The 22,076-nt window shown below is 41.5% G+C and overlaps 1 protein-coding gene across 10 annotated transcripts in view; it reads right to left on the bottom strand.

Annotated features, from left to right (window-relative positions):
* Window positions 1–3,702: 3,702 nt before the first annotated feature.
* The window catches only part of CHD7 (chromodomain helicase DNA binding protein 7), a 183,126-nt gene continuing 164,752 nt past the window's right edge, over window positions 3,703–22,076 (bottom strand). For 7 of the 10 annotated variants that reach the window (XM_070630529.1, XM_070630531.1, XM_070630530.1 and 4 more), the window contains 15 exons: window positions 21,161–21,250; window positions 20,601–20,704; window positions 19,131–19,260; window positions 18,664–18,736; window positions 18,452–18,509; window positions 17,300–17,528; window positions 16,853–17,061; window positions 16,059–16,730; window positions 15,024–15,184; window positions 12,388–12,615; window positions 11,710–12,153; window positions 8,482–8,703; window positions 7,300–7,440; window positions 6,965–7,069; window positions 3,703–5,674 (listed from right to left, as the gene is read on the bottom strand). In XM_070630529.1, coding sequence (XP_070486630.1) covers window positions 4,760–5,674; window positions 6,965–7,069; window positions 7,300–7,440; window positions 8,482–8,703; window positions 11,710–12,153; window positions 12,388–12,615; window positions 15,024–15,184; window positions 16,059–16,730; window positions 16,853–17,061; window positions 17,300–17,528; window positions 18,452–18,509; window positions 18,664–18,736; window positions 19,131–19,260; window positions 20,601–20,704; window positions 21,161–21,250 — 3,781 coding nt within the window. In that variant the 3' untranslated portion in view covers window positions 3,703–4,759. The remainder of the gene's footprint in view (window positions 5,675–6,964; window positions 7,070–7,299; window positions 7,441–8,481; window positions 8,704–11,709; window positions 12,154–12,387; window positions 12,616–15,023; window positions 15,185–16,058; window positions 16,731–16,852; window positions 17,062–17,299; window positions 17,529–18,451; window positions 18,510–18,663; window positions 18,737–19,130; window positions 19,261–20,600; window positions 20,705–21,160; window positions 21,251–22,076) is intronic. The other 3 variants (XM_070630535.1, XM_070630533.1, XM_070630534.1) reach the window with 3 other exon arrangements.

The raw sequence follows: 22,076 nt of genomic DNA on the forward strand, positions 1-22,076 counted from the left end.
CAAGAGGCTCCACTACACTTAAATAACATGTCTGCTAGCTTTTGAAGACAGATTCTGCCATCTTTGTTCAGTTGATGAAAATTTCAACCTGCCTAGGAGCTAAACAAGTTATAAGAGTAAACTGTTCTGAAGATAAAGATGTCAGATGAAAGAATATTTGAAATTCTGTCATGACCCTATTCTTCAATTTCATTCAAATTACATGGTATGCATTCATTGATTATGGAAATGCAAATTAAAATTCAACTCGACATTGGTAGATCCAAAGTATGATCTACAGACCAACAGACCCATTAGGAGGGTGGTCTCCATTGCCAACACATACATACAAGGAATTTTTGGTTTAGAGACTCAGAAATGAGAATGGGAGCAATAGAAAAGTTGAGCAGAAACCTTAAACATAAAAATGACTTAATAGTCCAAAATACTTTGAAAATCCCCATCCTAACCCCCAACCAAAAAAGTCTCCAAATTGGGTGACTCTTCCAACAAAAAATTCAGTGATGAAAAACTTTTCACTGAAGGAGTCTTACATTAGATTAAATATTCTAAAAGGCAATTTATTCATCTATTTTGCCAAATGTAGTTTACTTTACTATAAAACGTCCATAAAACGGTGGTAAATCTTATTTGTGCTAAGAAAAATACATAAAATTGCTCATTAGAGCGCCAAGTTGAACGAATAAGATATATTCTAACTTTTAAGTGCTTGTTAGAAGTCATTTACCTTGTTTTGCTTCCTAATTTAAATTTATTCACGGCTGTAGAGACCCAGTGATGGTCACCACACACAATCACTTCAGCAACGCACACGTGTTCTTATCTCCGCTACCTGAGGTTAGAAGTAATTTCTAACACGTCTTCCCAAAGATAATTAACAAATACTTTTCATTGAACTAAACAGCTAATTTTGTAACAGGGAATGGAAGGACAAATTTCTGTTCCCAGTATCTTTCCTTGTAACACTAATCATGGAATTCTTAAAAAAAAAACCAAAAACCAAAAAACAGCAAACATTTCTCATCTGTTGTTTTTACCTTTGGATGTATTATCAGTAGGAGTAATCTTGAAGGGTTAATTCAAATTATTCACACAATTTAAATTGCAGGTTCTATTTCTTTAAAATAAATCCCAAACCCACCCACTGCTTTCCATCTCCGTTACTACCCACACGACCTTGACCTAAGGCTGCCGCAGTCGTCTCCCAGCTGGAATTCCTGACTCCTCTTTACAAACCATTTTCTTTCTCACTGGAGCCATAGTGATTATTTATTTTAAAAACAAGAATATAATCATATCGCTTTCCTCCATAAAACCTTCCAAGGACTTTCTACGGCCCTTACCTGGAAATCCAAACCTTCCACCAGGGCCATCCTGGTTCCTTGCCTCCCAATTCTTCTAGGCAGATGCTCTCTGCCCTCCCTTCTTCCAAGCTCTCTATTCAGGATCTTTGCATTAGCTCTTTCCTTTGCCTGGAACATTCTCCAGCCAGCTCTTCATCTGGCGACTGCTTCTCATCACTCAGGGGTAAGCAGAGATGCCCCTCCGCAGAGAGCTCCTCCCTGACCACTCCACCACCATCTACAAATATTTTATTTATAATCTGTTTACCACCTGTCTCTTCCTCCTAGAAGATAAGCTCCATGACATCAGGGAACTAGTCTATTTTTGCTTTGTTTTCTTTGCTATATTCTCGCAGGGCACTCAACAAATGTTTCTTGATGAATGTGAAGTACACCAGCGCCACGGTTAAGGGCCTGGTCTCGGAGTTCCATCGCTCTGGTTCAACACCTAGTTTGCAATTTACTAGCTCTGAGGCTTATTTGAGTAAGCTCATCTTTTTTAAAGACTTCATTTCTTTATAGAAACGAATACAGAAATATTCATGGGGCAAGATAAACCTAATATAAATGAGGTAACTGGGACTCAAGTTTCCCCAGGCAAAGCTCATACTGTTCCAGGCTCTACTTCATATGGACTTTCTCTCAATTCCAACCTGAAACTTCAGATCCCTTATAGAGGGTTGAGGGGGAAAAAAAAACGTAAAAATATAGAAGCCCCAAACACTTGAAATCATCGTTATATACTAATTTTCTGCGAGAGACTACAAGTGCAGTATTTTAGGAGACTGTCAGTAGGCTCTGAGGTCAGACTGCCTGGGTTCAAAGCCAGTTCCTGTATTTCCTGTTGGCCAGTTACTCAACCCCCCAGGTCTCCGCTTCCTCCTGGAAGACCAGCCCGTCTGACAGAGGAGCCAGAGAAGAGACAGGAGCAGCCCTAGCACCTCAGGGCTTACTTTACACCAACACACAGTGAACACTCGTTATTAAGTAGCAGACTAGATTAAAATATTTCCTACTTAAGTAAACTCAAGACCTAACATCAAGAATTCATTCCATTAGCAGAAAAGAAAATGCAGTTTCCAACATGGAAATCTGAGTGACTTTAAAGCCGGGTTGACCAATGAACCCAGACAGTGCAGAGCTGCCCACTGATCCATCTGTCTACTCAGGGTTCCTTCTGGCCACAAGCAAGCGAGGCCTTCGCTCTGAAGATCATTGCTCTCAGCATTTTCTTCTAACAGAGACAGAGTCATGTGGTATGCTCAACTCACAGGTCATAGGAAAACTTCCAATACCATAAAGAATTTTAGAAAAAGACCCTTTTATGACTCATTTTATTAAACACATTCTCCCTACCTAAAGTCTTATTTTAAGGCTTAAAATATCTTGGTTATTTAAATACTTAAATTCCCTATACTTTGCGCAGATCTGGAACTCCATTCAAAGAATTCCATTTCAGAAGATATTCTCTTAAAGGCACTTCCCTACAATGCACACCACCCATTTGTTAACTTTCAAGAGATAATAGTAAAGACAATGGATAAAAGCTGCCATAGGTTGGCCAGAGTGGAAGCTTCAAGTTGCTCCTTTCATAATGGGATCATAATGGGTACATTTTTATCTTGGGATATAAATTAACTGAATCTCACTGTCTAAGACAAATTTAGACAACCTGTGTCATAACACCTGGGTGAGGGATGGATTGCATGTGTACAGGGGGAGGGCGCGGAGGGAAGCAGCATACACACAACAACGCCATCCACATCTCTCCCTCTCCCCTTAAACAGCCTGGAAACGTGGCTTTGTCCAGGTGACATAAAAAGGTGAATACAGTGTATCTCAAATGATATTTTACCTCAAATATCAAAGGTCATAAAGGGGTGCACAAACCAGCAGCTCCCAGGCCTGTGTATGCATGTGCGCACGCGCACGCTTAAGTGGGTCCCTTTTAATTCCACACGGGTTTTCCACAGACAGTTTCTGGCATCAAGCACTGGTCTGCAGGACACCAGAGTGCCTTTGTGTCCCTTGCTGACACTCCGGCATTGTGTTTTTCTACCCATTAACCAAGGATAAATGACCCAGATATTGTGCCTATTAAAGCCTCATTTTTCTTTTGCCCTTTTGTTCTTTAGTGTACCACATTATCAGACGCTGCACACATTTCTAAGTATTCTCAGTCTCAGATGCCCTTTCGAGGGAGTTAAATAGGAGGTTTCTGTGTGTGGTTCTGTTGAGATATCTGGAGTGGAATTATGTGAAGGTAATTTAAGGTTTTTCTTCCCGTCTAGTCTGAAGACAATCAGTTTAGCGTATTACTAACAGCTAATCTAGTACAAGAGGATATATCAAGAAACCGTACAAAGGCCAGAATGCTGTATTTGCATCTATTGCGAATACAAAAAATAGAGTGAACACCAGTTCCCCTACATACTACATTCTATAATTACATCTCTGCATATCATGGGTCACTTTTATTAAAAGCATCATTACTACAGTTGGCAGCAATTTACATTTTATCTTACATGATAGCAGTTTTCAAAGAAAAAAATAAAAGGACATCACAACAAAGAAAAACAATACATTTACAAAGTCATGTCTGTAAACTTCAAGGCTAGTTTAGAGCTGAGGTAATGCTGTTTTAGCTTTGTGGCTAAAGTAACAAAGTCCTTTAATTTAAAAAAGGTACCTGATTCTCTCTTCTCTCACTCTTTATTCATTCATCTATTTATTTTGTTTATACCAGTGCATTACAAGACCACGAGACAATGGAACTGTAGTTCTGTCTGGCAAGAACCCTTCCAGTAGGTTAATTTCCAAAGGGACCCTTCACATTCAACAGCTGCCTTATTATTGCTGCGCCTCGAGACAGAGACGTTCACACTAACGTGGAGATTGTCAGAGTGTATGGATGTGTGTGTATGCACAAGTGTGGGAACCCCATACAGTCAAAAAGGGAAACAAATGAGCAAGTATGATATGTACGGCAAATTTCATCTTGACCTTCACAGCAAAAAAATTAAAATTAAAAAATTAAATATATAACTTCATACTTCCTTTGAGCAGCACCTCCTTCCATTAGTGCCGCTCAGTTACAAATTGCTCTGTATTATAATACCAATGGTACCAAAAGAAAAAGAAAAAAAAAAGCAGAGCATTATGTAAGTTTCCTTAAAAAGACATGATCACCTCTCAAATTTCATCTCTCCTAGGGATAATAAATAATGCACTGCACAATACTTAATGACCAAGATACCTTTTGACACACCTGTATAACATGACTTGGACTTTTTTTTTTTGCTACACTATGTTACAGAACAGCTTATAAAACTAGGTATGAACATTAACTGTGAGTGTAAACAGTAGGACTACCACTTGTCAAAAGTTTTAAACACTTTAACTGGAACTGGTACTGGTTATTCATCATTTTCATTGTTTTCTATTTCATCCCCCCCATCAAGTGAGTCTAGCTCTTCACCCTGTGCTATTTCGTCTTCTAAGATGGAGGACTCTGCAGTCTTATCCAGGTTCTCCTCGGCATCACTGCCTTCCAGGTTCTCTTCTTCCTGAAAGGTGCCCCCCTCGGCCTTATCGGGAGCCTTTTCTTCGCTGGAGCCCACAGCATTCTGAAGTCCTGCCAATGCGGGGAACCCAGGCAGTGTCAACCCTCCCAGTCCTGGAGGTAGAAACATGGATGGGTAGAAGAGGCCTGGAGCCATGGTGGACAGGAGGAAGGGGTTGAAGGCGAGCGGGTTGGAGGGCAATCCGGCCGAGGCAGTAGCAGCACCAACAGATCCATTCGCAGAGTCAGTAGCCGAAACAGCGTCTGTGCTTTTTTCAGAGTCTTTGTTCTCTTCCTCGTTCTCATTGCCTTTCTCTTCTACTTTTGAAGTGCCGTCTTCCGGTTCTCCTTGACTCGAAGCAGTAGTGGTGTTTCCAGTAGCAGCGGAGAGAGGGCTATTCAACAGCCCACCCAATCCAAACATGTTGGGCAGGCCCGCCACGCCCGGCAGCATCAGGGGCAGCACGGCAGCAGGGTTCTTCGCGTCGCCTCCGGCAGCGGCAGCTGTTGCCAGTCCTGGAGGGAAGCCCATGAGACCTGCCAGCTGGAGAGACTGGAGATTCTGGAGATTCTGAAGGCTTGTCAGGTCCATTCCAGCAAACAGGCTGTTCACCAGCAGAGGGTTGATTCCTGCAGTGGAGGCCACAGCGGCAGCGGCGGCCGCCCTGGCGATTTCGCTTTTGGGCCTTCTGCCTCTTCTGCTCGCTCCTTCCCCCCTCACCACGGGTCCAGTGAGAAGCCGGTCAAACATCGACTCGGGAACAAAACCCTGAGGGAAACGCAGACGCAAGCAGTGGCTATAAAAGTTGCTAAGGGAAACTAAATTTCAGTGTGGGCCTTTGGGATAATCTGAAAATTAACATTGTCAATGGAAATATAGAATTACTTCCATTCTAAAGGCTTAATGATAAAGCTTATGAAAGCAAAAATTCTGTATTTTAGCATTACATTAGCTCATTGAACTATGGTGAATTGCAGAAAAATTGTTAAAGGCTACTCTATCAGTGAGGTAAATGTCAAGTTATCTGCATCTATAACTAACTTGAGAAATAATATATCAGGGTGGTTGAAAACATGGAAAATTTAATTAATTAAGTTACATTTTAGTATCTACCCTAGAGAAACAAAAATTTATGTTCACACCAAAAGCTGTACATGAATGTTTATAGCATTCTACTCATAACTTCCCAAATCTGGAAACAGCCCAGATGTCCTTCCACAGGTGATGAGTAACTACACCCGGGCGGACACCCATGCAGTGGAGGACTGCTCAGGGATGAGAAAGAGCAGGGTTTTGACACATGCAACCACTTGGATGCATCTCCGAAGGATGAGTGAAAGAAGTCATCTCAAAAAAGTGACGTACTTTATGCCTCTGTTTATCTGACATCCTCAGAAGGACAAAACTCTACTATTGCCAGGGGCTGGAGGTAGTGGAAGAGAAGAATACAATGGGATTCGGGGCAGTGAAGAGACTGTCTGCATTCCGATTATGGTGGCAGTTCACAAAACTACATGTGTTAAGACTGGTTAAGACTGGTAGAACTACACACCCAAAGAAAAATAAGCAATTTCACTGCATAATTTAAACAAACAAAAAAGAATCAACACATCATTAACAAATTAATTTTAAAAAGAAACTGATCACAAAAAAATATTTTGGGCAGAATTGTTATATATTGTATTTTAAAATCAGAATTACAGTTAATCTTAATTATCTCAACCACCATAAACTCCATTCCAGAGATGGGCTGTTAACTGGGTTTACCTAGGGCATTCCACCCATAGGAAGCCTACCTCCAAGACTGGGAATGTACACTGCCATACAATCCTTTTAAATCAGAGCTGCCAAATTAATCCACTTTAGATTAATGATGTATTGACACAAGAAATGATGATGTATTAATGATGTTTGAAAATGATGTATTATGTCAATTCCTTTAAGCTAAGAATAAGTTCGAACTGAATAATTAATAACCAATAGAAAAATACAGAAAAATTCAGGAAAACAGTTTTCTATAGATATCTTTCTTGACAGAAATGCAGAGTTTGTACTTACAGACTGCTTAACTATATCAGTCCAGTCTGGAGCAACTGCAAATTCAGGATTTTCTTCCAGCCACCTGGGCAGATCCTTCATTGGAGGCGCCATAGCTCCACCCATCTGGGGAGAGGCATTTGAGAAATGACTTAAAAATATACAAATTCTTCCTCTTTCCCTCCCCAATCCATATATCTATACACACACACACACACACACACACACACACACACACATATACATATAGTTTGGAAAAAATATGATTCTTTTTCCCCATAAAAGATGTCAGGATAAAACACTTCTCTCTGGGATAAGAAATCACAAAGCGATCAATTCTCTTTCCTAAAGTTTACCTTCTTCCCATTTCGTTTATTGACAACAGGCACCCTTTCTTCTCCGGTCAAAGTGTTTATATCCAATTTATTAGGGTTTCGACATCTGTGTCGTTTCTGTTTCGGTTTCTGAAATGAGGAAAACAACACATCTGCATTCTTCTGCAAAAAAGAAAAATACATATTTAGTACTTACCCTTTCCTATATAAATGACAAAAAGGACAGTCAAGTAATGTTTAATTACTATGGAAATTTCAAAAATCGTTTTAATTATTAGAAACCATACTTTTCTTAGTAAGGAAAAACTCCTATTTTTTTCCTATACATTAAGGAACTAAAAGAACACGTAAGCTGAGAATTTGCTTTTCTTTTGTCTATCAATAACCCACTTCAAGTCTTTTCTTCAAGTGTTTAACCAAGTCTTGGTATTTTTTAAGGAAACTTTTTCTAATACCTTTGCTAATTTCTAGTCAGTGACTTGAATGAATGAAATCACATCTGGTGACACAAGACTGTACACGAGAAGAACCGACCCAAGGCATACAAGGACCTCTGCAGAAGGTGGCATCCTCAGTGGCAGGAACTCAACTCAGGCTGAACTCAACAAAATAACATGTAAAATCTTACATTTAAGTTTTCCTTACGTATAGGAAGTACAAGATTTGCATTGCCAGCTAGCAAACAGTTTATGTAACAAATCATCTGGAGATATTGTCTAACGTTTAATATAAGGCATAAGTGCAGTTGCTTAAAAAAGAAACTAGTAAAGTCTTGGGCTGCATTAGCTGGTCAAATCTCTGCAAGTAACAGCTTCATAGTATTCTCTGCTGGTGAGACCTGGTCTGGAGACCAACTAAAGTGCATTCATGAGTATTATCTTAAAAATGAGATCACCTGGAAATCGTGTCATGTAACGATTAACTGAAGAAATCATGTCTATTTGGTGGTAGAAAGACAAGGTAAGGAAATGCATGATAGGCAAAAAGCATCTTCCGATGACTACAAGGCTGCCCTTCATGTAGGAGAGACCTGGAGTCAGGTTCTTGCATGAAGAATATACAATGACAAAAACTGGGAAATGTTTGAGATGAGGAGACATTCAAGCAACAGGCAGAGGGACCGAGGATTTTCTACGTCGTATGGGAGAATGTAATGGACTATCCTAGCAAGATTCCCCCAATTCTAAACTTTGTAATACTTACTGGTACATAACTTGGCATATCAACAGTGTAAGTAGGATGCAGCTTCAGCCACTCAACTAAATCCTTATTTTTAGGAGCATCTTCCCCCACCAGCCTAGTCCCATCTTCAAGATTTATAACAGGGATCCGCGTGTCTGGGTCTAGCTGTCCAGGAGAAGGAATGTTTCTCGTTGGTGGGGTCTCTATATCTTCTTCAAAAGCTTTGGTCACCTCAGCATCTTCCTGCAGAAAGTTGACAAGGGTCTGAATTCTCACATGAAGAGAGATTCTGACAATGTCCTAGCCCAAGAAAATGCTATCCTAGCACAATGGATCTTTGATGAAAAAGGGAAAAAAATTACTTGAAACAATGTCAGCTTTGGAACATCTATCAAAGCAGAAAATGAAACTTTAATATCATTCTTCACACTGTAGAATTAGTAATTGGGCTGTTCCAAAAGCCAGTTTATACGTAGCTTTTTGGCACTGAACAGTACAATTTTGTTAGTAGTTTGGTAGTACAATATTCTGTATTAGGGATGTGTGGCAACACCAAAAAGATCAAGTCTAACTGAAGTCTAGACTCTACCATCATCCAGCTACTGGTCCTCAAAACTCTATTAGTTCAACCTCCAGACATCTTCTCTGTCAGTCATCTGTCCAGACCTGCTGCTGCAGCTTTGGTTCAGGTCTTCATCACTGCCCACCCACATCACTGCAGTATTTCCGAACGCTCTCCCTTATTCCAGTTCCATGCTGCTTTAATCCAACCTCCACACTGCTATCCTGCAGTCTGTTTCTAAAATACACTCTTCCTAGTTCAAAAAATTAGGTCACATCGCTACCCTACTTAAACTATCTGGATAATTGAATCCTTATCACCTTCAGGATAAAATCCAAGTTCTTTAGCACAGTAGTCAAAGCCCTCCACAATTTGCATCCTACCTTGTCTCCAAGCTCATCTCTGCTGAACCTCGCCTTCTCACCAAATTCCCTGGCCAATAATTTTAGTTCATGGAACATGATAGGCTCTCTCTGGCCTCAGTCCCTTTGCGCATGCTCTCCCTGCCTCCTCTTTTCAAATGACCAACTCCTACACAATCTTCAAAACTTAACTGAAGTACTACCATCTCTAGGGAAACTTCCTCATCTGTTTCTCCCCATATCCTCCTCCCTCCATTCCCATTCCCCCTTTGGGCTCACAAAGTACACCAGGCATGCCCCACAACTATGATATATTATTATTTATCTGTCACCCATCTTAAACACTGAGTTCTCTAGTGCAAGCACCTGTCAGGCCTTTATTCTTCGCATCCTAGTGCCTGGCACAGGGGGCAGGGACAACTCCTACGATGTTGCAGAATGCATGATGACTGCACCCTTACTTTTCATGGCAGCACAAAGTGGTCTCCAGTTTGAGTGCTCACCATAATACAAGATTTTAGGATTTGTCTTGTTCTAAACAAGTAACACTCCCAACCCTTTTACCTCCTCACTACTCAGGTTATTTATAAAGCAACCAGCGTTTTCCTTGTATTTATGTGCACACACATAACCCTCCACAACACCAAATGAGGAATCCCCAAATTTCAACATTTGACAGCAAAAAACAAAAAACACCAAAAACTTAAAAATACATTCTCCATCTATTAGGAGTTCTCTCAGACTTGAGCTGGGCTGCTCAATGTGACTTTGGTAAAAGAAAAATATCAATAAATTCTTGGCAATGGCTTAAAATACGTGAAATGAATGTGCAGTCTTAAGTTTAATACAGGACGTGTACTTGCAATAGGAAAACAGCACGTGGGTCACACTAACAATTCCTGACACTTGGTCCGCAGACAAGTACGTGCCGTGATTCAAATATTAAACACAATAGTAAATGAAAAGAGGTGTGAGCTGCAGAAACTCCCCAATTTGTTGCTGTTTATGGAGAAAGGATTTCCAGTGAACAAAATCTATCAAAGTGTTAAGGTGGTTTTAAGCAGGAAGGCTAATCACTGGTGATGCGACTTTGAGGACCACACTCCAGAGACGGCTTTTTAACTTCTGGAACAACCAGTCACAGCTGACGCACTACAAAGTGTATTTTCACAGGATTCTAAAAGTAATGACATGCTCATCAAAAATGACCCTTATTATGACTGATGCACTGATAACGAATCCGGCATATTAACTTTTAGCCACCTGGATGCTTCTGTTTTAATCAGATCCCACCAGGTGGCAAACTCCAGTGCATGCTATTTTGTCATTTCCAGACTTTAACTCAACCACACCTTTTCTTACCCTTTTGAGTTATCAAGCCTTCTCTAGGTTCAAGAAATAGAAAATGAATAAATAGTAATAGGGATGGAATAAGGAAAAACATACCGAAACAAATGTCTCCCCTCGGCTTGAAATTTCAGTGCTTCCTAAACTGTGTCCCACTGCCCAGGGGAAAGGCCCACGGTCCCTGGGGCGCCGGCTCCTCAGGCGCAGACAGCGAGCCCCAGCATTACTACGCTGATTAGGGTTTCAAATCGACAGGCTTATGATATCTAGTACTAATTAGCCCTTTAAAAAGGGACTGCACGTAATCAGGTTCTGTGGGTAAAAACCTCGTCATCAGTTAGGTGGCACATTTCTAGGTGGTGTGGTTGAAGCAGATTAGAGAAGAGGGGTATTTTGATTACACTGCACTCATTGCCTTTGAATTGAAAAAGAAAATGTCAAAATTCATTGGCACATACATTGCATTCAAGCCTAAACACGCACAGCCAGGTTGAGATTTTTTAAATATCTAGCCATGGAGAGAGGAGAATTTGCAATCACTGGGTTGTGCATACAAACATAAATCTTAAGTCTGAAACTAAACACTTATACTAATCTAATAAACGGCAGGCCCAAAACATATCAATATTTTTAAGAGCAGAAGCTTTTTCCACCTCAAGAATTCAGAGATAATGATCATAGGCTCAGAAGAACATGTTTTTGTTTTGGGCTAGTCTTCTGAGAATATCAATACATCAGAATCTTGGGAAGAATCGATCCTCTAGCTACATTTGGTTCAGGCCGAGTGATCTGTATCAATGTTCAACACAATTTTCCAGCTCAGAACCTTGACTCGTGCACTGTAATGCTACTTTTTAGTGGAAGAAGCCAGCTTTAACGGCACCTCACTGAGAGGGACACAGCCCAGCCTCGTCAGCAGTGCAGGGACCCCGGCTGTCGATGTGGGCAGACACAATGGGAGTGAGCTCCTCAACTTACTGCACTCAATGACGTCCGTTTGTGGCTCAGGAAAAGCAGATCAAGGCCCTCCACGTTTTTCCTCCTTCCCCGCCTCCTCTTCATGGGAGGCTCTCCATCCACCAGGGAGCCATTAAGCAGATGCCTCGTGGGTGTGCGTGACAGACCTGCCTGGAGCAGTTCCATTTGAGTCTTAAAGGCATCAGACACTGGTGTCGCGACGTTAGGCAAGATAAACTTTGAAGTAAGAGATGAAAAATTTGAGGTAGAGCTTGTTGCCTCTCTTGAGGCCTTTGATAAATCTACAACTTTTTCTTGTCCATTTTCTGAGACCACCTGAGACTCCCGCAGCTGGGCAACCATCTCCATGAGGTTTCGCCGCTTGGCAGCTCTTTCGGCCTCAATTTCAATTTTTCTCCTTCTCCTTCTCCGCTGGCGAGGGACAGAGAGGTTGAGGGCATCTTCCTATTGAAAATTTCCAACAAAATAATGAGCCAAAACTGTATCTGCTGTACCGGCTGGCTTTCAGAAATAAAGAACTAGAAGCTTAAGAAATTAAACATTCATGACTCTTGAAAACAGCTCAGGAAACAGCGGCCATCTTACTTCTAAGCATAACTAGCAAAACATGGCTTTCGAACTAAGTTAAGATTTAGACAGCGCACCTTTAAAATGCAAAAACAAACTGCTCTAACTTACCTTTGACAACTGAGGAGAAGTCGTGAGGTCCTCGCTCCCACTAATGCTAGCCTGGCCGACCATGGAGAGCTCGGCAAAGCTCCTCTTCTGCAGGGGACTGTCCACGGTGGGTGGCGTGTAACCAGGGATGAGGCCCTGGAAATCAAACATCTGGCGCCTATTTACTGGCCATTTGCCTTTCAACACTGCTTCACAGATGTTGTCTAATCGGTTTATCATTACTCGATCCTGGAGGGGGAGGAAAAGTCACACGAAACCGTAACAAAGACCTGGTGAAAATTACTAGATAAATATTTCCATCAAGAGGCTAAAGAGTATAAAAGGTTTCAAAGTCAATCAGTGGACAAAAAGTAAATGAAAACAAAAGACAAATAAACAAGTAAATAAACAAAATCCACCAAAACTGCTTTGCTCTGGTTTAAGGTCCTAAGGTGGCTCCAATCCAGAAAACTTAATATTTTTCAATGACAAACACTGAATCACATAAATTAGAAAACATTACATAACCACCACCTCTAAAATGTCCCCATATCTTAAAAGTAACTTTTATTCAAGCTAAAGAACTGCTGGCGAATGTCAGCAGATAACAATGGAACCCTGCATTTAGCTGCTCGATGCGCTGGTGCTTCAGATCCACAGGCTGGACTGCAGTCTGTCCCAGGAAGTGGACACCATTAGCGTCACTATTAATAAAGCTCAGCATTACGAAATGGGCACCAACCCAGGAACACCTAAGGAATGTCAATTTGCATTCCCCACCTATTATCACTTCAAATTTCATTGAAGCGTGTACATTAAAAATTTCTAATTACAGCTCTTAGACCCAGTTTCCATAGATTAAAAGTGCCTGCCACTATAGACCTTTTGAGTGATCTGGGAAACTCCCTTCTATACTCAATAAGGGAGATTAGCATAACGAGGGAACCCGGGGTATACAAAAAAAAAAAAACCTCTTTGATAGTACACTCTTCAGTTAAAAATTTCACAGCGTTTCTTACACAACTAACACCATGGAAGACCAGCCTGAGGATGAGCTGACTGAAGCCATTTTTGTGTTGTTTGTTTTGAACCAGACAGCCCTGTTATGGTGATTAGGATGATTATTTCCCTACCCTGAAAACCAGACCCAAATTACATAGGGATGTATTATAAAATTATCCTAGTTAGGCAAAAAAGTAATTTCCATGTTGTTTTTGGTTACAGATAACTACATTTGGAATTATTTCATAATGTATTGGAGCAAATGGGTCAACAGCACACCATCTCCTGAGTTAAAAAGACTATAGGTTTCCACATACATAGAGTTGTCTTAAATTTGAAAGCTTTGCTTCGGATTAAAAAACTAAATAAAACACAGTTGTTTTTTTGTTTTAAAGATTTTATTTTTCCTTTTTCTCCCCAAAGGTCCCCTGGTACATAGTTGTATATTTTTAGTTGTGGGTCCTTCTAGTTGTGGCATATGGGATGCTGCCTCAGCATGGCTTGATGAGCCGTACCATATCTGTGCCCAGGATCTGAACCAGCGAAATCCTGGCCCACTGAAGCAGAGCGTGTGAACTTAACCACTTGGCCACGGGGCCAGCCCCCTACAACACAGTTTTAAAAGTCCACACATTTTTCCCTGTGCATTGTTGGTGGGATTGTAAAATGGAGCAAGTGCTATGGAAAATAGTATGAAGGTTCCTCAAAAAATTAAAAATGGAACTACCATATGCTCCAGGAATCCACCCATTTCTGGGTATATATCCAAAAGACTGAAAGCAGGATTTCAAAGAGATACGAGTATATTCATGTTCACAGTAGCACTATAATAAGCCAAGAGGTGGAAAGAACCCAAATGTCCCAAGGATGGATGAATGGATAAAGAAAATGTACACAAACGTATGTGTATAAATACACACAATGGAATATTATTCAGACTTAAAAACGAAGGAAATCCTGTCACATGCTACCACACAGATAAACCTTGCGGACATTACGCTAAGTGAAACAAACCAGTCACAAAAGGACAAATACTGTATGATTCCATTTATGTAAGATATCTAAAGTAGTCAAATTCACAGAAACAGAAAGTAGAATAGCGGTTGCCAGGAGCTGGGGGGAGGGCGAAAGGGGGTCTGTTTAATGGGTACAGAGTTTCAGTCATGCAAGATGGACAAGTTCAGGAGATCTGTTTCACAACAATGTGAATATACTTAACACTACTGAATTAAACACTTAAAAATGGTTACGATCCTAAATTTTATGTTTTTTACCACAATAAAAATATTTTTTAAAAAGATCCACACATTTTATTTTGCCAAACGGTGAGTCTGTTGAAAGAATAACCCAGAGACTATACTGGACAATATGATTACTAACCTAAAAAATCTCAAGGAGCTAAAGATCCATACACACAGTCCTATTTCTTATCATTCCTCCATGTCACCTTTCCTACCCTATCACAAAAGTATTGTACAGAATTTTTTCTTTGGACTTTTCCAGAACATTTTTTAAAAACATGAGAAAAATCTACAGTCTTCATACACTGTGTTAAAGTTTACCTTAAACTTATTTGAAAAATCAAGCTAGAACGATTTCCTCCACCCCACTCTTTTTTGGACAACAAAACAAACAAAATAAAAAACCCCACGAACCTTAGGCCAAAATGAGAAGGCAAATGTTCTCTCATGAAGGAGCTGAGCTACTGCGGGGTCTCCATCCTCCATGTAGAATCCATCTCGGGTTTCATCCCTAGCAGTGCTCATGGAAGCATTGCTCTCTTCATCAAAATTCTTCCCTCTAGAGACAGCTCCTGCTGAGAGATGAGTTAATGTGGATTACTCACAACCAGAAAGTCACTGAAAACCAAGTTCAGAAAGGACGCAATTTAAAATTTGAATCCCAATCGGCTCCATTTTATTGAGTACCTACTATATGGCTAGAATGGTATTAGGCATTTTACAAATCTTTCGTTTCAAGCTTGCGATGGCCCTTTCACGCAGATGGTGTTATTCTCATCTTACAGATGAAGCTGCAGAGGCTTAGGGAGGTCACATCGCTAGTCAGTGTGCATGTATCTTGGAGGGGGGCTGAATGACAATCAAGTCTCTGACCCAAAAGAGCCTATGTCCCTCCACACAGGCAAGAGGGCTAACGTGCTGGCTAAAGTTCAAAGCGGCAGCTCCACCAGAACAGTACAACAAGGAGCTTTATTTTGACTCTGTGCCGGCCTCAGCAACCTAACTGTGACTTAGAGAGAAAACTGGCTATTTTCAGATTCTACTCCTGCCCTTTACGTCTGAATTAAAATTAAATAAAAGAAGCATCATTTAAAATAATTACCAATATTTACTCAGTGAATCACTCTTCTTTCTCACATTTAACTGTCTGAATTAAAATCACTTGGAATTCTTAATACACTACTGTCAAGTTAACCCCCATCCTTAAGGCAGAAATTGTTATGTGCCTGTAAAACTCTTCTGAGAGTTTAAGTTGTCGAAATATCATGTTCGCCACATGAGAGCAGAACATACATCTAAGCATATCCTGAACTTATCCCTTCGTAGAAGAAAATAATACATTAATTACCCTTTAAAAAAAAAAAGAGCCCTGTCATGTGACATGAGAACACTGCACATCACAACTGCCCTCGAGGAACCAGGAGAGGGGCCTGAAGGGCGAGGCATTACCTTCCGGCTGGGAAGACTCTTCTGACTTATCATCATCCTCCAGCTTTTCTTCCTCGTCCTCTTCAGAACCTTTTTCTGAAATAGACTTGGGCCCTGTATCTGCACTGACCTCCATACCTTTCAGTTCAGTTTTTACAGAGCTGGCCTCGGCCCCACATTCCCGCTTACTGTCCTTTTCCCCACCGTCGGTTTCTTCTTCCTCTTCTTTCCCCTCAGCTTTCTCTTGGGCAGCCGTGTTTTCTGACTCCTCCGCTTTGCCCTCAGCTTGTCCCACCGCCTTTTCATCCTGAACGTGAGCGGATGAGGTGACAGCAGGAGTCTGGCCAAATCCAACTCCCAGCGGGTTCAAGGAAGATATGTTACCCGCCCCTCTGTTCTGAGCAAAGTTTTTGTGTGCCTCCAAGAAGGACAACTCGGGGTCATTGAGGATGTGATAATCTGTCCGACTGACCCCATGTTTAGCAGCACCGACCAGCAAGTCTCGGTCATGCCTTCCACATTCCCACCACTCAGGCAAATCCAAACTCGGCTGGCAGAGCTTCAGCCTCTCTCCCAACTGAGGGTGATGAAGAACCTGCTCTCGGATTTTCCGCAGCAGTTCGATGCGGTAGAGCGTTCTGGAGGCACGCTCTTCTGTGATTGGCTCGATCATGGAGGAGAGGTCGGGTGGTTCTGTAACAGGAAAACAACTGTATTTACTTGGGAAAGACCCAACTATGCTTTAAATTGTTCACTCTCTTATTCTTCACTTGATTGGCCTTTGGAATGGACCTGTTGTTACTGAGCGAACCTACCATCATCTGGCTTAGTGGGCATTCGACATACACGCCTACACATGGCCACAAAACAGCTGAAGTACTTCTCCAAACTCTCATCAGACTTCTTGTCAAGTCTGGCAAAGGCTCGAAACTGGTTCCAGTCAAACTGCTGTTTCATGGGGTCAAAAATAACTCCAAAAGTGGATACCACACGGTAGAAATCTGCCTCTTCTCTTCTTGTCCACCTATTAGAAAGAAGACATTAGCTTGAACTGTACTTGAGTAAAAAGGCTTAAAGTTTATCATTTCTTCTGCCCTAAACTTAATGCATGGTACTTATTTTGGGGCTGGGGCACAGACTGCTTTGATGTGGTGAGGCTTTTTTTGGTGGGCATTATCTTGGAGGTGATTCCTGTTTTGTAGGCCTAGAAGAGCACAGAAGAGAGGAATGTACCAGGAGTTGAGTAAAACCCTGAAACTCACTTTTGCCGTTTCTCAGATATTATAGCTTCCCTTTCCGCTTCTAGTGCTCTCACTTCCTCCCGAGGCCGCCGTCTCCGCCGGTCAGTCTTCATTAGAGCCTCTTGCCTCATTTGTTGCCTTTTATAGCTGCGCTGATAGGCAGTAATGAGCCGGCGCAGACGGGTAGTCAGGGTTGAGGTGTTAGGCCAGTAGAGTTGGCCTAACTCAGCATTACTCTCACTGTGCTTGCCTGGGGAAGTGGAAAGAATATTTTTGAAATGTGTAGCTGCAATCTTGCAATACACTGGATTTTCCATCAAAACAAGATGACTCATTAACATTCAAATGACAGTGTGGGAAAGGGAATTGTAAGCCCTCATTTTTAAAATATAAATAAGGAATAATATTAGTATGGAACTTATAAACTATATATATATTTTTTTTCTGCTTTTTTCTCCCCAAATCCCCCCAGTATATAGTTGTATATTTTTTTAGTTGTGGGTCCTTCTAGTTGTGGCATGTGGGACGCCGCCTCACTATGGCCTGCTGAGCAGTGCCATATCCGCGCTCAGGATCCGAACGGGTGAAACCCCGGGCCACCAACGAGGAGCACGTGAACTTAACCACTCGGCCACGGGGTTGGCCCCTAAACTATATATGTTTTAATTCCTTAGAGGAAAAGAAAATTTATCTATCAATCCTACGTAAAGAAACATACTTTACTCCATGAACTACATTATAAGGGTAATCTCCAGTAAGGTACTTAGATTAACAATCGTGAACATAAAAAATAACCACATAATTGTTAGCTAACAATTTTACGTTAGGCAAAATGTCAGTATTCTCTATAAACTGGCAATATTTCAGATACTTAACAAACGCTCTACTCCCAAGAGATATATTTCTTAAGATGCTTAAAAGTTTTCACTAACTGGTGTAAAACATAAGTATATAAATGACCATAATCAAAAAAATGATTTTATCAAAGAAATTCAATGTAATGAAAAACCAACAATAAACAAGAATTTAAATTATTTACAAAAGAGCTGAGTCAGTGTAGACGAAACACCGTGTTAAGATACTACTATCCTCAAGCAGCGGAAGTCCCTGAACGGGGAGTGGTGCCTGCAGAGCACTTGTTCGCTCTGCCCCAGGGGCTTCACGGAGCCCTACCTGTGGTGCGTATTTCCAAGGACTCTTCCTTATCTTCCGGAGGAGAATTTGCAAATTCCTTGAAAGCAAAGAGAGAAACAGAATTATCTTAATTTGGGGTTTCCTTTTGCTTTATCTTTTAAGATATCTTTTATCTATAAAGTTTAACAAGTCTTATACGGGCGTATAATATTTTACGGGTGCTGTAAAAGTCAATATACTCAAGTTCTTACATCTATTTCATCCTTGAATGGCGTTCTGGTTGGTTTATATTCTGGGTCTTCATCTTCTCTATCAAATTCTCCCCTATATAAAATTTTTAAAAATGTTTAAATCATACTGATAAGCAAGAGACTGAAGGGGGCTTGGGAAAGAGTAACAATCTGCCTAGTGCTACTTTTAATTCTGGGTCTGACATCAAAAGCAACTCTATCAGTGTTTAAAATGTACAGCCGTGGAAGGAGGAGGGTGTTGGGTGGGCAGGAGAGTGTCATCATTTGGAAAAGACAAATAAGTTTCAGATTATTTAGATAACATATTGTGCTTAGTCATTACAATACATAAACAGACTATACTGGTAAAAATCACTTAAGTTCCAATGGGACGCAATGTAGTGCACAGTGCAGTATAGGAACTGAACCCTGCCAATAGATGTGATACTGACATAGAGTTTATTAAAATTGTACAATGTCCTTCTTACCCGTCACCACCATCTGCTAGCATGTCTGTTCCTCTTTGCTCAGCAGCTATGGCCTTGGCATCGGGCATACCGACTCGTTCCAGGAAGCACAGCGCGGGGTCAGCTCGCATAGAATTGTACTTCTCATAGCCTGCGCCATCCCCACCAGCCCAAGGAGGACACACACAGAAACAATGGAAGGCCCGTCACTGACAAAATCACAGCACTACTGCACCACGCGAACTTCATTTCTTAATCGAGGTTATCACTTATGATGTATTCAAACCAACCTTGCCTTAGTAGAGCATTCTACGGCACACTCACTCCAGGGCAGATTTGGGGCACCAAGTTACATTTCAGGGATAGCACCTGAACGATCACAAATACTAACAGAAAAACAGGTTCGGAGTAACTGCAAGACGCCTGAGAAGATTTTGACCCTGTTTTCCCCAAGATCTAATTTTGCTTGACATTTAAAAGGCTTTGTAATGCTCCTTTATGTCCTCTGCGGGGGTACTCCGCGTCCACCCCATCTTCCTTGTGAACAGCTTCAGTCCTGCAGGAACTTGCACCGCTGGCTGAAAAATCCCCGTCTACGTAAGGCCAGCGAACCTGTCTTATTAGGTTTAGGATGATGCATGTCAGTAAGATGACACTGTTCCCTCTATGGTTTTCAAACTGCAATTTGCTTTTTGACTGCCCAAGTTGACTAGATGGAAAATGGCAGATCCCAACAGTGCACTGCGGGAAAATGATTTTTAGGCTGAGCTCACAAAACGCGGCTGCAGTACACAGGTAGAACAGCACAATTCAATTACGATGTGCACTACAACACACCGCTCCTAACTGCTGTAGAGCCGTAAGCCAAGCTGTAATCATGAAAGGTTTTATAAGCCATCATTCTCCCCTTTAGTCAGGCGGGGCTGCTGAGAATACCTCCGCGACCTCCAGAGAATTGGGATTATAATCAGGAATCGCTCACTGTATATATCATGCCAGTTCTGCATCCCCAGCCTTTCAAAGTTAACAAGGCTGCATCCCACTCAGGGGAGCCGCGAGTTCTCAGCACTGACATTTGTGAAATATTGCTTGGAACAAAGCCCAGGAGGCACTTGTACAGATTAATAGCAGAGGTTAAGCCCACCGTCCACTTTGACACAGGTTGGCAGAGCTAGCAAGGGGAGCCGTGCTGGAAGCAAAGTTCAGGGAGAGCTATAGGACAACTTGGCTATTATTAAAACAAATATGGTTTTGGCTTTATTTACAGCCAAGAGAGAAATGTTTTCTTCTCAAATACTCAACAAACATTCAAAAACAGCATCTGATATTTACAGTTCATCTTAGATTTTTAGTACAGGAAAATGGTAGACGCCAAGAGCCCTTTGGAACTATCCTCATTAATATTATGACTTTGGAAAAGAGTATGCAAAAAGCTGTAAATAAAGACAAAGCCACACAGTCAAGATGTGGTCAAACAGAAATGTCACTTACCATGTTTGAACACTCCAATTAGGAGGGACTTATCTGCTTCCTTATCCCACCAGTCGGCGGGGACTTCAGCATGGAAAGGTTCAGGTATCCACACATCGGCTTCACTAGAAAGACACCGTGTACAGAATAGTTCAAACAAATACCGGTATTAAAAAAGAATTCCAAGTGACCAACATGATCCATGTGCTCACATGCCCGTTTCCCACGATAAGCACCTGAGCATCGTGGAGGAATGAGCAAAGGTTAAAAGAAAGGGCACAAGTCAGTCACTTTCTACCGTGACCGGAAATGAACTTCATCACACAGTGTCCCATTTCAAAGGTCATCTCAGAACACCAGCAATTTAGTTCACACCTTCTTATCTGTGCACACATACATATAAAGAGGCTTTTCCCGATTCTCATCACATCCCCAAGCTCATAGACAAACAGTGCATTCAAGATACAAAGAAGGAGATGTGCTACTCATGGTTTATGAAGGTTTGAAACACAATCCATGATGTTTGCCGACTACCCGGATTATTGCAGGGAGGTACAGAACAAACGTGCGCTTGCACTAACCTTGAGTCAGCACCCTCTAAGATCTTATCTGCCTGGTCTCCTATAACTTCTTGTCTTAGGTAGTACAGCATGCGGACACGCAGCAGGACCCTGGAGAGGAAGACAGGGGGGAAAGTTCTTAACTTCAGGACTGTTTGCCAACAGTGGCTTCTGGCAGCTGCTGCTGCTCATCCGTCATCCTGCCAAGGCTGATTAGCCATGCTGTATGGTAGGCTTGAAGCGTGACAGATGGTGGCACATAATCACCTCTGTGTGGTGCTTTCTGCTGGCTTCCAACAGGCCTGCCTGGCAACCGCTCCCACTGCACAGAGAGGGACCGAGCTCAGCCCGGCCCAGGCGCACTTCATTTAGTTCTACCTAGTGCAGCTTGTGAAGTTTAGACACGTACCCTACCACTGCCTCTGAAGTATTGAAGCAAGTTTGTAAACAACCGAGCAGATGGCTTTCAGTAACTGTTCTGCTTCATTATCTCATAAAATTTCCTCAGCTGCTGCCTTAATACCATTTTTGGAAGCACATCAGAAGTTGTAGGAATAAACGAGATATAAAATCTGGTTTTACTACCTTACAATAAACCCTCAATATGGAATGTCAGGTTGTTCAGATTATACAACTTTGCTTCCGAGAAAGGAAGATGGCGATGGGGCTGGGACAGGGGTGGGTCCTTGCTCTTCTCCTTTAAGGAATAGAAGGCATATTTTATTCCTTCTAGTTTATATTATCTGGAAGCCTAAGTTGTAGCTTAAAAAATAACAATAAAACACTCCAAAGGAGATTAAAACGTGCCTAATTCACTGAAGTTCTTAACTATTTTCAAGGAATCAGTTTTTAAATATTCTTAGAATTCTAGGAGCCAGACTTTCAATCTCACTTGGATTGCCTCAATGGCTTAAGACATAATTCTTTCAATACAGCC

The sequence above is a fragment of the Equus przewalskii genome, chromosome 8, assembly GCF_037783145.1.
Source record: "Equus przewalskii isolate Varuska chromosome 8, EquPr2, whole genome shotgun sequence".
Classification (NCBI taxonomy): domain Eukaryota; kingdom Metazoa; phylum Chordata; class Mammalia; order Perissodactyla; family Equidae; genus Equus; species Equus przewalskii.